Source organism: Malus sylvestris, chromosome 15 (assembly GCF_916048215.2).
Source record: "Malus sylvestris chromosome 15, drMalSylv7.2, whole genome shotgun sequence".
NCBI lineage: Eukaryota > Viridiplantae > Streptophyta > Magnoliopsida > Rosales > Rosaceae > Malus > Malus sylvestris.
Window position 1 is genome coordinate 27478609 of NC_062274.1, and position 14676 is coordinate 27493284.

The 14676-nt window shown below is 38.1% G+C and overlaps 2 protein-coding genes across 2 annotated transcripts; one reads left to right on the plus strand and one right to left on the minus strand.

Annotated features, from left to right (window-relative positions):
* The first annotated feature begins 6469 nt into the window (after positions 1-6469).
* Positions 6470-9078, plus strand: LOC126603978 (galactomannan galactosyltransferase 1-like). Its single transcript, XM_050271020.1, has 2 exons — positions 6470-8024; positions 8813-9078. Exon 1 carries the CDS (start codon positions 6506-6508, stop codon positions 8018-8020), a length of 1515 nt encoding a protein of 504 aa, XP_050126977.1. The 5' UTR covers positions 6470-6505; the 3' UTR covers positions 8021-8024; positions 8813-9078.
* Positions 9079-10417: 1339 nt separating this feature from the next.
* LOC126603989 (uncharacterized) lies at positions 10418-11420 on the minus strand. Its single transcript, XM_050271032.1, has 3 exons — positions 11188-11420; positions 10799-11108; positions 10418-10645 (listed from the first exon to the last, which is right to left on the minus strand). Exons 1-3 carry the CDS (start codon positions 11260-11262, stop codon positions 10557-10559), a joined length of 474 nt encoding a protein of 157 aa, XP_050126989.1. The 5' UTR covers positions 11263-11420; the 3' UTR covers positions 10418-10556.
* Positions 11421-14676: the final 3256 nt, after the last annotated feature.

Consider the following 14676-nt stretch of genomic DNA (forward strand, 5'->3'; position numbering starts at 1 on the left):
GGATATTTAGACAAGTAATTTGATGTAAGGGCTGTCCAAAAAGTAATTTGATGCAAGGGCTGTCCCTAAACTTGACTAAGGCTTCTTGTGTTTAATATGTGTAGCTGCTTAGGATGAAGGACACATCTTAAGGGTTATATGGTTTTTCAAAAGGTTATCGTAAAACTTAATGAGTCTTACATGTTCACATTCGATCTGGACGTCACAGACGAGTTGCATGTTAGATATACGTTCTATGTTGGAGATTCCAAGTAGGATATATTTTAGGAAAACCTAATCGTCAAAGTTGCATGGGTAAATCATAAGTAATTAGTAAATCCATGTAGAATTGTTAAGGGAACGGCAGAACCCTAGTGCTTTTCCAAATTTGTTTCTCAAAACATTTTCTCTTTGATTTGTTTCCTTTTTAATTGGTTATTAGTTGCTTTCCCTAAATTACTTTTATTAAAATTCGTTTTTATTACTTTTAAATTCAAAATCAACCTTTTCCAATCTTTACTTTCAGGTAATTAACTAGGATTAGGGTTTTTCATAAATTGTTTTAAATAAAACCTGCGGAAAACGATCTTACTTAAGCCGTTTATACTGCAACTATCTTGTTCTAAGTATTTTGTGTGATTTTAACCTCTTTACCTAGGTACCTAAAAATCCTATCACTTATCCCACTCCCCACTCCCTTAATGTAGAAGATACCGTTTGTTCAAAAATAAATACATAGATTCAAGCAAGAATTAATAAATGAATTTCTAATTATGATTAATGAATTTTTTTTAGTGTGTATAAGTAATGAGTTTGGTTAAAGTTTTACTTTAATTTTATTAATTCTTCGATGTTAATTTTAAGGGTCAACTAAATTGTACAAGAAATGTCTCACATGTGTTCCGAACGTCCAAACTTAAATTAGCAGAATTAGTAAATTATTTAAAATCGTGAAAATTCCAACTGAATTAAATTAGTAGAACTTCGTCCAAACTACAATCGTCGCAATCATAACTATACAATCAAAGGAGATGCCAGGGAGCTTAGTCCCCCTCCATACTTAATGTCTCACAATCAAGGTATAAAATATCGATAATATCGGAAATATCGGTAATTCAAAAACACGAAAATTTCGATGAAAATATCGGGATATTATCGATATCGATAATAATTGAATAAAAACCACGAAAATTATAAGAAAAACTTGGAAATTTTTATTGAAACTTTGCAGGATGTTTATTTAGTCAATTATCTATTAGTTTATCACAAAAAATTGGAAGGAAATGCATTGCATGATGGATATAACTGATTTAAGTTGATTATATAGTGAGCTGGCAAACATTTTGAGTGTATAAAATATGTAGTAGAAGTTTAAACACACCATAATCATTTATATATAATGAATTAGTACAATATTTTACACTTTATACATTGCATGGTAAGATACATGAGTGACTTAGCAAGGTCTAAAATATCGATGATATCGGAAATATCAGTAGTCCAAAAACACAAAAATTTCGATGGAAATATCGGGATATTATGGATATTTTAGACCATGCTCACAATGAATCACATATGCATTTTGATGTGAACTAAACAACAAGAAGTTCATCTAAACTGCTAAAGGAGGGAGGTTAACTCCGAAATGTGGTGAGCTTGGCCTCAAAACCCGGTAAGTAGCGTTTCTCAGAAAACAACAAAGATGATAATCCAAATTTTACATTGTCATCTTGTGTTTGGTTGAACCGCAGTAAAGTAGAAGCCATAGTCCAAACTTGATCTTTCTTCTTTCTCCTATCATAGGTCGTTCATTTCTGCTCATAAAATCCCAGACCACAACAAGCACTGCAATTATTACCTGGTCCAACTTGAATTCCCCGAAACTACAATGTATGTCATTTCAAGTAAATGGTCCTTAGACTCCAGGGTGTGCAATCACGTAGTCAGAATTTTTAAATAATGGGTCATAATATCAACAAAAAAATTTCATAAGGCTATTTCGTCGAGCACCTAGTAGACACTTGTCGATTCTTGTTAACATATACCGGAAGTTTATGTCACCATATGTCGACAACTAATATTACTTGCAGAGGCTTGTTGAGAGTGGATGCAAGATACTATGGAGTAATTTTGAAGACTACCAAGGTTTTTAAACTAAAGTATTTCATATAAAAAGAGAGAAAATGAAGACAAATATGATAAATGAAAATAGTAGTAAAAGAGGAGGTTGTAATTTAATTTGTCTTAGTTGTTATATAGAGGTCAAATACACTGTACAAACAAATATACATGGGATTTTTTTAAGTTATTGGGATCAAAGACAACCAATAAAGAAATCGGAAGTGCTGCCAAATTAAAAAACTTTGGTCAGTATAAAATCACATGACTATTCTTATGTCATTGTTGAAGAGTGTATTCTGGTGTGACGATTGATCACACACTAAAACATTAGATTTTTGTGTATGTTGTGAATCAGTGTCACAATGGTAATATTAATAATATCCATATTATTAACTTGTAATTTTAAAAACATTATTTCCCTCTAGGTGTCAGTTAGGGCATTTTCTTCAATTGTTAGATGCGGAAAGAGATAAATATACGATGCTTCTTCTTGTAGCTATTATGTTTCTGGTTATCACGTACTTACAATTTTTCAACTAGTAACTTGAATGGCTAACCGCTTAAAACTTGATCCTGCATTTAGCTCGAGGGCTGGCCGAGAACCAGCAGATCTACATCTTGGTTTTTCATGTTCAAAGTTTTATCACCTTAGTTAATTAAAAACATTCATTTTTATATTTGAGATTTCGAGTTTAATTTTTCATCCCCTCATTATAATTTATAAATATAAAAGAAGAAAAAAAAATTACTTTTTAAAGTAATATTGAATTTGTTACAAAATTCTCTCTTTTGTTGGTTATGTTTGGAGAAAATCGAATTCTAAATCTATGCTTATATTAACTCATTATCTGCATGTGGTCAATATCCTAGTAGATTGAGTGTTGAGTGTTTTTACCCATGCGCTTTGAGTTCAAAACTCTATCATTCCTTAAATTAATGTAATAGTTTCCCCATGTTCTTAATAATAGTAAATAAAAATAAAATAAAATAAAAAACTCATTATCTCACAATGTATCATAGTTTGGAATGACCAAAGAGGTTAATTTTACGAAGGCAAATTGTTTGCCCTCCTGTTTGGATGCCCTTCCCATCCCCTCCTATTTGTACAGTCATCATTAAGTTACGTCAATATTTTATATTCTTATTGTTTTTTGTTTTATTATCTACATAAAAAATTAATATAAAATATTGACGTGACTTAACGGTGACCGCACAAAATAGTAGGGAATGGAAAGGGCACCCAAACAGGAGAGCAGACAATCTGCCTCCTAATTTCACACCGTCTTACGAATATAACTAAACCAATCATGAACTGGACTTCAATTAATCACTGAGGCTTTGCTTTGATTGATCACTAAGGCTTTGCTTCGATTTGATCATTAAGGCTTCCCATGACACACCCCGACCGAGATCGAGGCATGCTGGCCGACATGTGAGGGTGACGTAGCCATGTGCACAATGCGGAAGCAATAAATATAAGAAATATACGAATAAATAAAAACCAAAAGCTACTAATGTGCACTAATAAGTAGAAAGTGCTAGGAGTGAGATACAAGAGTAAATACTTCTAATCAGAGCATAGAAAGTCTAGGTGCAGTCCAATAAGACAAGTACTAGTTATACAGTACCAGAAGATGTCCTACTAATTTTTATTCTGTCAAAACCGTCGAGATCCTCAATGCCACCAACATCAAGTCTACCTAAAACCTGGAGGGGCGCAAAACAAAAAATGTGAGTGGGCAAAAACAAAACTTTTCAAAACCATTTCATTATCAAATGCTTTAACCTCTCGTCGTAAAACATGTATAATTTTCCCAGAAATAGAATATGAATATAAATATATATATATATATATATATATATATATATATATATATATTCAAGTCATGCTTCACATATCCATAATCATAAGTATGCCATGCCAAAATATAAAGCAGAATAAGTAACTCAGGTGAAAATAGATTCATAGAAAATAATATATTAGTCGAAACTTCTGCAAAAGTCTATACGGCTGAATTCATAGCTCATTAGTCAATCTAGCCGGAGTCACTACAAATGACCTATACGGTACTACACTGCACACAAGTCAGAACCGCTAAAAGGTCTGTACGACAAGACTAGGTGGAATATAGTTATGCTCAATGCTACGCACTCATGATAGCTATGCGATAAATCGCTAGTCACCTACGAGTCGGAACCACCTATAGTGGTCTATACGACAAGATTGTGCAACTAAATTGGATCCAATGTGAGCATATGGTGCGAGAGGTGACATTATATACAGGCCTGTGTCATACCTCTGGCTAATGACTAACATCGGGGTGCAGGTTTATGAGCACAATGTTTCTCAATTAATCATAGCCATTCAATACACATTCACAATTCATAAACTCGCCTGGAACTTACCTGAGCACCCACAGCACCAAATCACATTTATGCATACAATTCTAACTCATGGTTTAAGCATAAATCAATAGACATGGCATTTTCAAAGCATAACTCATTTAAATGCATTTTCTGGGAAAATATCAAGCATATACGTATATACTTAAAACCAAAAGCTCGCTCACTGGTATGTCGAAGGGTCGTAGCCCCCGAGTTGCCCTTGACTGCGCTTATCCTCGGGATAAGTCTCCCCTATATGCGAAACAACTATAAAAACATTATTTAAAGTACATAACCAATACTAGCTAATAACTTCTCATACATTGCTCAAATGGGATGTTTGAATATAACAACGTGATCTACACAACCTCACGAACATCCCCATATTTTTAGAAAAATTTTCCGATGTCTCACACGCCACCACGCGCCTGCAAGAGCACGTCAACACTCGCGGCCACGCGCAGGGACCCTAACGAAATCCCCTAACCCCGTTAGGAATATTCCGTTAAAAAGTAACAGAAACCGTTAAAACTAACCACGCCGTTAGGAATATTCTGTCATCCCTTAGCTTCGAACTCCGGCGACTGTCGCCGTCGCCGGAAACTGCAAAATTTTCAAACCTTCATTTCTCGTCTAATTTCTCAACCAAATTTCACAAATTATATACCAAAATGAAGCTTAAGACAAGTAGAACAAACCCTTACTAGTTTTAGGATCTAAAACTCACGGGATCTCACCGAAAAATCCACGATAATCCGGCCAAACTTAAAACTCGCCAATCTCCAGTTCCCGACGTCCAAATCGCTTGGTTTTTCTTCTCCGAGCTTCGTGAGGGTGATTCAAAGCTTTATATGTCCTTAAAAACTCCTAAAAACCTCACATTAATTAGTGCATAAACAGTGCATGAAATCTGGGGTTATGGTTTCTCGGGATTTTGAGGGTTTCAAGATCTAAAAATGGCATATATGAACTCAGAGACTTGCAAGGAGTTAGAATCTTACCTTCTTGACGTCGATTCGTGCGTGAAATGGTTGGTTCCAATTTCGTCTGTACAATTGTACGGATTTTCAGAAAAATCCGTGAGGAAGGAGAGAGAGAGAGCACGAGAGAGAGGGAGTAAGTGTGTGTGTGTGGCACACGTGGGTCACCAATCAAAACCAAAGAAAATAATATCTAAGTCCTAATTGGTTCCAAAATAATAGGACTTAGCACTAATTGGTCCAACTTCTAACCTACCACACCACCACACAACACGTCCAGGGTAAATAAGTAATCTCATGCCGTCGAAAATAGATATCTCGGGACGGGCTGTGACATCCCACATCCGCCTTCAAGCTAATGAGGAAGTACACCACCTTGGTTGCCTCGTTCTTCATTCCGGAAAGGGATTCTTTCCAGATCTTTTTCCACCAAATTCAACAAATCCATCAATCCAGATCCTTGAAATTTAATTCAATGGCTAAAGTTATTACAAGTGATATGTGAAGTGGCGAAAATCAGATACTTAACCGCAAATGCAAGGATAAACGTTGCTTAGTTACTTGAACTAAAATCTCTTTGCTATGATCTGGAGATTATGTGACAATGATTTGCATTAGTGGGTTGCATATTTATAAGCTTAAATCTGATCGATCATCACTTGTTTGAATGTTGCCACAGAAATATTAATGGGTTATTAACAATCAACATCATACACAAATCAAATCGAGATTATGCCCACTATAATTACCAAATCAATTCCTTCCCAATGCAAGTTTTGAAACATCCCCATGTTCATTATGACACGAAAGTGGGTCCACGTCCTTTCTTCCCTCACCAAAATGACCGTAAAACCCTCATCCATTCCACTATTGTGAATCACGCCCAAACTGTAAAAATTGCATATGGTCAGGGTTATAAAAGTAAAGCAGAAAATTCTAATTTCGACCCCCAAAGTGTCGGTTCCTAAACACATACATCCACGTGTCAGCTAGATGAAGGCGTAAGCCAGACAAAGGGACCCCAACGACTGCCGTAGATCATGGCGCACTGTAGCATCTTTGGCTCTACTAAACCGATTATGCACTCTACACTCCCCCGCTTAAACCCTTCTGCTAACAAGTCCACAATAGAAGCTGTAACCCTTATTCAGTGGCTGCAAAACGACACCGTTAAGAACCCAACCCTGTCGCATTTTCCATTTCCAATACTCTCTTCTGAGCTTCCTCCAATGTCGAAACCCTATGCCAGAACCAGGCCTTCTTCCTGGGTCGCCGACAGCCTGCTCTTCTTCGGCGGCGCATTTCTCGCTCTTCTCCTCCTCCTCACCCTCTGGACCTTCGTAAGCCCTTCTTCCATCCCCAATTTCAGTCGGATGGTAACTCCGCCGCCGACCGCCGCCGAACCTGATCAATGCGCCGACGACGATAACCTGCGCCGGGACCCGACGAACCAGACCTTCTACGACGACCGGGAGGTCCGGTACACGCTCGGGCAGCCGGTTCAGGACTGGGACGAGAAGCGGCGGCAGTGGCTGCTGCACCACCCGTCGTTGGCGGCGGGAGCCCAGGGAAGGATTCTGATGGTGACGGGATCCCAGCCTTCCGCTTGTCGAAATCCTATCGGCGATCACCTGCTATTGAGATTCTTCAAGAACAAGGTGGATTACTGTAGAATCCACGGGCACGAAATCTTCTACAACAATGCGTTGCTGCACCCGCGGATGGGGAGATACTGGGCCAAGCTCCCCGTAATCCGGGCCGCCATGGTGGCCCACCCGGAGGCCGAGTGGATCTGGTGGGTCGACTCGGACGCGTTGTTCACCGACATGGAGTTCAAGCTCCCGCTGGACCGATACAAGAACCACAACTTCGTCGTCCACGGGTGGACCCACCTCGTCATGGAGACGCACAGCTGGACCGGGCTCAACGCCGGCGTGTTCCTAATCCGGAACTCCCAGTGGGCCATGGACTTTCTCGAGGTGTGGGCCAGCATGGGCCCGCAGACTCCGGACTACGAGAAATGGGGGGAGACCCTCCGGTCAACGTTCAAGGACAAGGCGTTCCCGGAGTCGGACGATCAGACGGGTCTCGCTTACTTGATATACAAAGAGAGGGACAAATGGGCGGACAAGATTTATCTGGAGAGCGAGTACTATTTCGAAGGGTACTGGGCGGAGATCGTGGGGACGCTGGATAAGATCGAGGCCAGGTACGCGGAGATAGAGAGAGGGGAGGAGGACAGTGCGATGCGTTTAAGGAGGCGGCACGCGGAAAAGGTGAGCGAGCAGTACGGTGTGTTTAGGGAGGAGTACTTGCGTGAGGCCGGGTATGGTAAGGGAAGCTGGAGGAGGCCGTTCGTCACGCACTTTACCGGATGCCAGCCTTGCAGCGGGGCCCACAATGAAATGTATTCCGGGGAGTCGTGCTGGGACGGGATGCGGAAGGCGCTGAATTTCGCGGATAACCAGGTGCTCCGTAAATATGGGTACGTGCACCCGAGCACAGAGGATCGTGCGGCCACTCCGGTGCCTTTTGATTACCCGGCCGAGTTTTGAAAAGGTGCGCATTAGCATAGAGCTTTTGTTTGATTGCTTTTTTGCTTTTGGCTTTTGGTTGTTCTGCTTTTGGTGGTTTGGCTTTTGTAAAGCTGAATTAATTAATTAATTAATTAGCTAAATTATGGTTGATTGGAGTATGATGAGATGAAAGCGGTTGACTTATCGTTGACTAAATTCTATACATGGCACCTAAGAAGGTAACTAAAATATTGGATGTTTGTTCTGAGTTTGGAAGTTAAGTTGCCCATGTCAAAGGTATGTAGGGCAGCTGTTGATGATGATGACATATTGGGAAAAACCCTAATGAAATCAGGATAAATATAATTGTTTTTTTAATGGGAAATTTAAGACTTGTAAGTTATATCAAACACGGTAAGAAACACATTTATTTTTGTTAATTTCTCATGATTGTTTTATTAGGGTTTTTGTGTCACATAGGTACCTTACCTACCCCTTTTTATTTTGGCATTGTATCAATTCATTCAAAACGATAGTATCTACACTCAGAGAGTGAGCTAAGCCTTACAATTTCTGGCCATAATAATGTGGTTTAACTTCACATTTAGCGAAAATCGAATTTAAGATCTCTCACTAACAAATGAAGAGAAAACCACTAGACTACGTACTAAGTAGCGAGAGACTTGCTTCTTAATCAGAAATATTGACAGATTTGCATAATTAATGACTTTATTTTGGGGCATTTCTAGATAGAGTTTGGTGGATTCAAAATAAATGGCTTTATTAAAGTTTATGATGTTTTTTTTTCCTTCATGTTTTGATGGCATGCAGATGGCAGGAGCTTATATGGAGGAGACATTTTCACGTCACGTAGGAGACACTTTAATCTCTATTTTATGTTGAGATTTTCTTCTACATTATTTATCCCCCTCCTACTTCTTACGCCATTTACATACATACATATATATATATATATATATTGGAGATGTATATATAAGTTATGAGTGCATCTCTCCCTTCCGTTTCGCCTCTGATTTCTTTGGATGTACTTCTAGTAAATTCACATATCACTATGCAATAAATTTGGTTCACAAAAATCGCAAGCTCCCACAACTTACAACATTTTTAACATTGTAGCCGAAATTTAGCAATACCAAGACTTGTGCCAAAGAACTAACTAGCTCTTAATTCATTTGTACATGTTTTAAGTTTGAAACACCCCGCTCTCTTCCCTTTGCTATAACAAGAAAAAAAAAATACAAGAAAATGAAAAAACTTAGATGCGACGAACGTAGGACATCAAATGACATTGCACACAACTGGCAAGTGGCAACGGTACAACTCCTGATCAATGTTCCTGTTCGATATCTAGGATTAGAATGCATTGCCACTTAGTACTACGGTCTAATGGTATTCTTCTTTACTTGTAAGTGAGAGATCTTATATTCAACTCTTTCCAAAGACAAATTTGAATCACATTATTGCTTGCTCATTGTGAGGCTAAGCCTATTCCCTCCCCGTAGTGTATGTAATATCATTTGTTCAAAAAAAAAAAAAAATACTAGTTCAATGAGTATTAAGGGTAGAGGTGGATTTTGGGGAGATTAGACATGAAGGAAACTTCTCCCTTCTAATCCTACTATCTTATAGAGATTGAGACGGATAATATTCTTAACGAGTAATTTATCATCCATCTTCAAGTTGGACAAAACTTTTTTATTTCTTCTTTCAACATATCTTGAATATAATGGATTATTTATTCAATCAAATCTCAGACATTTAACGAGACTAACAAGTTGAAGGTAGAAGATAAATTTGTAAGTTACTCCTTTTATTAATCCCCTCAAAATAGTAGATTATTAGTAATAAGTTTTCTTTATTATAATTTGAAAGTCGCATTTATTTCTTCATCCAACATCCAAAATAAGTTTTGCGTACCAAATCGAATCGAACCCATAATTGCGGTGGAAGATTGAGTAGAAGAGTGTCAAACCCATAGGCAAACCAAACAATGAAGTTGCTAAGCCGATGGTTAAAATGTTAATTAGGTAGTCCACTAGCGCTTCAACAATAGTGTTCAACCGAGTTACAGTGCTGTCGCTAGATGGTACACAACGTCAGGTTGTCTGCGGCGTTTTTGGAGGCAATCAGTTGTTCACGCCGTTTCTCAAATATCTTCATACCGATCCCATCCCAGGTATGTCGTTTTTGCCAAAGTTTAACAAAAAGTATGGAACGTAGGCCACATCCAGTGTGCTGAAAATCTCACGTCAGATAACAGTAGCACCACGCCCGGGCAAGTTTCCACTGTTATCTGACCTGGGATTTTCAGTTTCATTCTCCAACAATTCAGTGAAAGAGAATGCCATTCTCTAAAGCTAGCCGCAGTTTTCAGTTTCAGTATGATTTTAATACAATGCAGGAGAACGAAATCTGTGATGGGAAAGAGAGAATTCCATGACAGTAATGTAGGTCAATAACATAATTCCTGTATGCAATTCAACACTTAAGTGTACAAACCAATACAAATCATTCATGTAAACAACATTGAATAGTTTAATATTTGCCCTTCCTTTCAAACTTGCTCTCTTTCTCTAGCCTGCTTCTTTGCCTTCCTCCTTTGCTTTACTTTGTTCTGATTACTGCAAGCGGGTGGCTCATCTCCTGAACAAATGCAGCCTCACGTTAATTTTCGGAGCCGTTTGATAACCATTTCCTTTTCGGTTTAAAAAAATTTGAAAACTGAAGACAAAATGGTTATTAATGCCCTTCAATTTGTTACATAAACCATCAACAGAAATATGTCAACTTTCTAACCTGGTTCCTCAGTGACAGCAGCGCCAGGTTTCTCAGAGGCATTACGTCGAACACCTTGTGCTTCATTGTCACATTGATCGGTTGCTGAAGGTAATAGAGGCCCAATAATTTCCCTACGGCGAGAAGCATCTTCCTTGAGCTTCTTCTTACGGAGTCTCTTCCTCTGAGCCCTTGTAAGTCTCTGAGCCTCACTTTCGTCATTGCCGTAGTCTTCGCTGCTCGTTGCTGAAGACCCACTTTCCCCTAAGCCGTCTGCTTCAAAGTCTTCGCCTAAAATGCTCAACGGTACGTTTCCAGGCTCATCTTTTGGCTGTAAAAACAATCCATGTTTACTATAAAAAAGTTGCAGAGAAACTGTAAAATCCGAGAGAGAGAGAAAGAGAGAGTACTGGAGGTGATGGAGGAGGATGGAGCATGTTGAGGACGGCTTCATGCAGCTTGCGTCGTTTCTCCTCCCTTAGCATTTTTTATGGAATAAGGGGACCAAAAGGAACCCAATTGGTCCAATTCCTTGCTTCGTTTAGATGTTAGTTAACTTAACCTTTTGAGTTTGAAGAAGAAAGTTTGCCTGCCACACATTTTTTTTATTCACAGGTTATAGTTGACACTATTTTAGGGGAGCAACTTAGTTTTTATAAAATGTAGTGCCAAAAATGTACACATATAGTCATATCAATATCTCAGAATACCATAACTGACAGTGCCATTTTCAAAAAAAAAAAAAAAAAAAAAAAAAAAAAAGATTAAAATATGAGTGCAATCTTAGTGCAAGAAGTAGACACAATGTCCTTACTAACTAACATCATCAACGTCTACTTTAGTAGTATAACGTTGCTTTGCAAATTGTAATTGCAGCTTTCAATTAAGAAGATTTTTAACATCTAAAACAAATTGAAGCTACATCCACATCCAAGTACTCTTTATGTCCATAGAGTTGTATATTTACAAATTTATTGAACACCATTCCTTATTCAAATGAGTCAATTGTTGTAAGCTAAACCAAAAACCAATCAAGCAATAAACAAAACACGATGATTTTAGAGTTCCTCCAATATAGGAGTACCTTTCTAACAACAGAAGCTTTATTGATTACCAACAAATACAAGAGAATTCACAAACACAAAGTGTTTTCAAGTATACAAACTTATGCCTCTCACAACTTTCACACTCAAAACTCTATCCCACATCCATCTATTTATACTAATAGATGTCATAGGTTTACACAAAGTCCCTAGATTATAGGAAACCAAATCCATACTAAAACCAAATCCCAAACCAACTAGGAAACACAAATCCAAATATCTTGTGTCTAAGATATCCTAATCCTTGTTCGATTCTTGTTTTAGTTTAGGCATGTTGATTTAATGCCAATCCAACAATCTCCACCTTGGCATGAAATCTATAGCGAGGCATCAAACAACTTCTGTTGCTCCACCATATCGCAAGATCAAACTTGCTTCAACTACACCAAATCTAAGCAGTTCTCGAACTTAGCTGCATTAACCACCTTTGTCAACATATCAGCTGAATTATCTTCTGTAGCAACCTTTTTTAAACAAATTTCACCTTCAGCTACCACTTCTTTCACAAAATGATATTGTACATCAATGTGCTTAGTCCTAGCATGATGTAACTAATATCTGGCCAAATAAATGGCACTTTGGCTGTCATAATATACATCCAACTTGTGTTGTTCTACATCTAAATCTCTAACGACCCTAGAGTCCACATTGCTTCTTTGATAGCTTCAGCGATTGCCATGTATTCTACTTTTGTGGTTGATAGTGCCACCGTTGGTTGTAATATTGATCTCCAACATATAGGACCCTTTGCCATAATAAACACATACCCAGTCGTCGATCTTCTCTTGTCCAAGTCTCCAGCAAAGTTTGAGTCCACATATCCAACTGAGAACTTATCAATTTCTTCATCACATCTTTCAAAACAAATACATTTGTCCCTCGCTCCATGTAAATACCTTAGTATCCACTTAGCAGCATTCCAATGCTCTCTTCCAGGATTGTGCATGAATCTACTAACAATTCCAGTTGAGTGTGCTATATCACGACGAGTACACGCCATAACATACATTAATCCTCCAACCAAATTAGCATATGGAATACCATCCATCTTCATCTTTTCTTCATCAGTTTTGGGACATACCTTACACCATGCAATTCTCGAATCACACCATTATGATGCTTGATCATGATGCTTCCAATTCCTTGAGTTGTACATGGGTTATCATCTCCCATATACACAGTTCCATTCATAACTTTAAAGCTTGAAAACCAACGTCTTTGAGAAGTCATGTGATGAGTACAACCTATGTCGAGCACCAACTCTTTCATATAATCCACAGTGCTCGATGCAGTTAGGGCATAGACAAGTTCCTCATTCTCGACTTCAACCATATTTGCTTTTGAGTCATCCTTCTTCTTTCTAGTCTTTTCTTTGATTTTAGGGCAGTCATTCTTCCAGTGTCATTTTTCATGACAAAAAGCACAATCATCTTTGTCCAAGAACTTCCTATTCTTTGAGACTTCTCTAGTATGAGACCTACTATTTTTCCTGTACAAACTTTTATTTTCTTTAGATCTCTCTCTCTCTCTCACCATCAAAGCTTCAAAGTTATTCCTTTCTTGCATGTCAAGGTGTCTCACCTAATGATTCATAAGAGCACTTGAGATTTCATCATACTTAATTATCTCCCTGCCATAAATCCAAGTAGTCACGAAAGGCTCATAGGATTTAGGCAATGAGTTCATCAGGATCAAGGCCTTGTCTTCATCTTTGATTATCTCTTCAAGATTTGCCAATTCAGCTAGAAGCTTGTTAAACTCTTCTAGATGGCCAATCATCTTCGTGCCTTCTTTGTACTAGAACCTGTACAACTTGCTCTTGAGATGCAGTGGATTCTCTGCACTCTTCTTCATATATTTTGTCTCCAATGCAACCCATAATTCTTTCGCAAAAGGTATGTTCATCACACCATACTCTGTTGCTTTCCCAAGCATAGCCGAATTGTAGAACATGCATGAGCATTCAATCTTTCCCATTCTTCTTTTTTTCATATAAAACTGCATGTCACCTAATACAACAACCAAACCTTGTTGTATTAGGACATCTTGAACCTCACATTGCCACATAGCAAAGTTGTCATTTCCATCAAATTTCTCAATTTCAAACCTAGCACTTTGAACCGTCATTTTGGTTTCACTAGTACCAAACTTTTCTTCAACATCATCACTACTGGTGGAATCACCAATCTTTGTCATTGCTTGATAGTCACAACCCACGTAAGAACCTAAGCTATTGATACCACTTGTTGTAAACTAAACCAAAAACCAATCAAGCAATAAACAAAACACAACAATTTTAGAGTTCATCCAATATAGGAGTACCTCTCTAACAGCGGAAACTTTGTTGATTACAACAAATACAAGAGAACTCACAAACACAAAGTGTTCTCAAGTATACAAACTTATGCCTCTCACAACTTTCACACTCAAAACTCTATCCCACACCCATCTATTTATACTAATAGGTGTCATAGGTTTACACAAAGTCCTTAGTATATAGGAAACCAAATCCTATACTAAAACCAAATCCCAAACCAACTAGGAAACAAAAATCCAAATATCTTGTGTCCAAGATATCAAATCCAACATCAATATCATGAAACATCTAGGAAAAAACATGGTCCTATTGGCAAAACAGAAGAAAAAGTACTTCCTGGGGAGAACATATTTTAAGAACATTCCCAACATTCAAAGTGCTTTTTGGGAGATCCACCTTTTGAACATGACAAAGCACTCCTTAGGCTTATATTCTAGAGCTGTGTGTCCTTCTCCTTTAACAGTTGCAAACATAAAGTT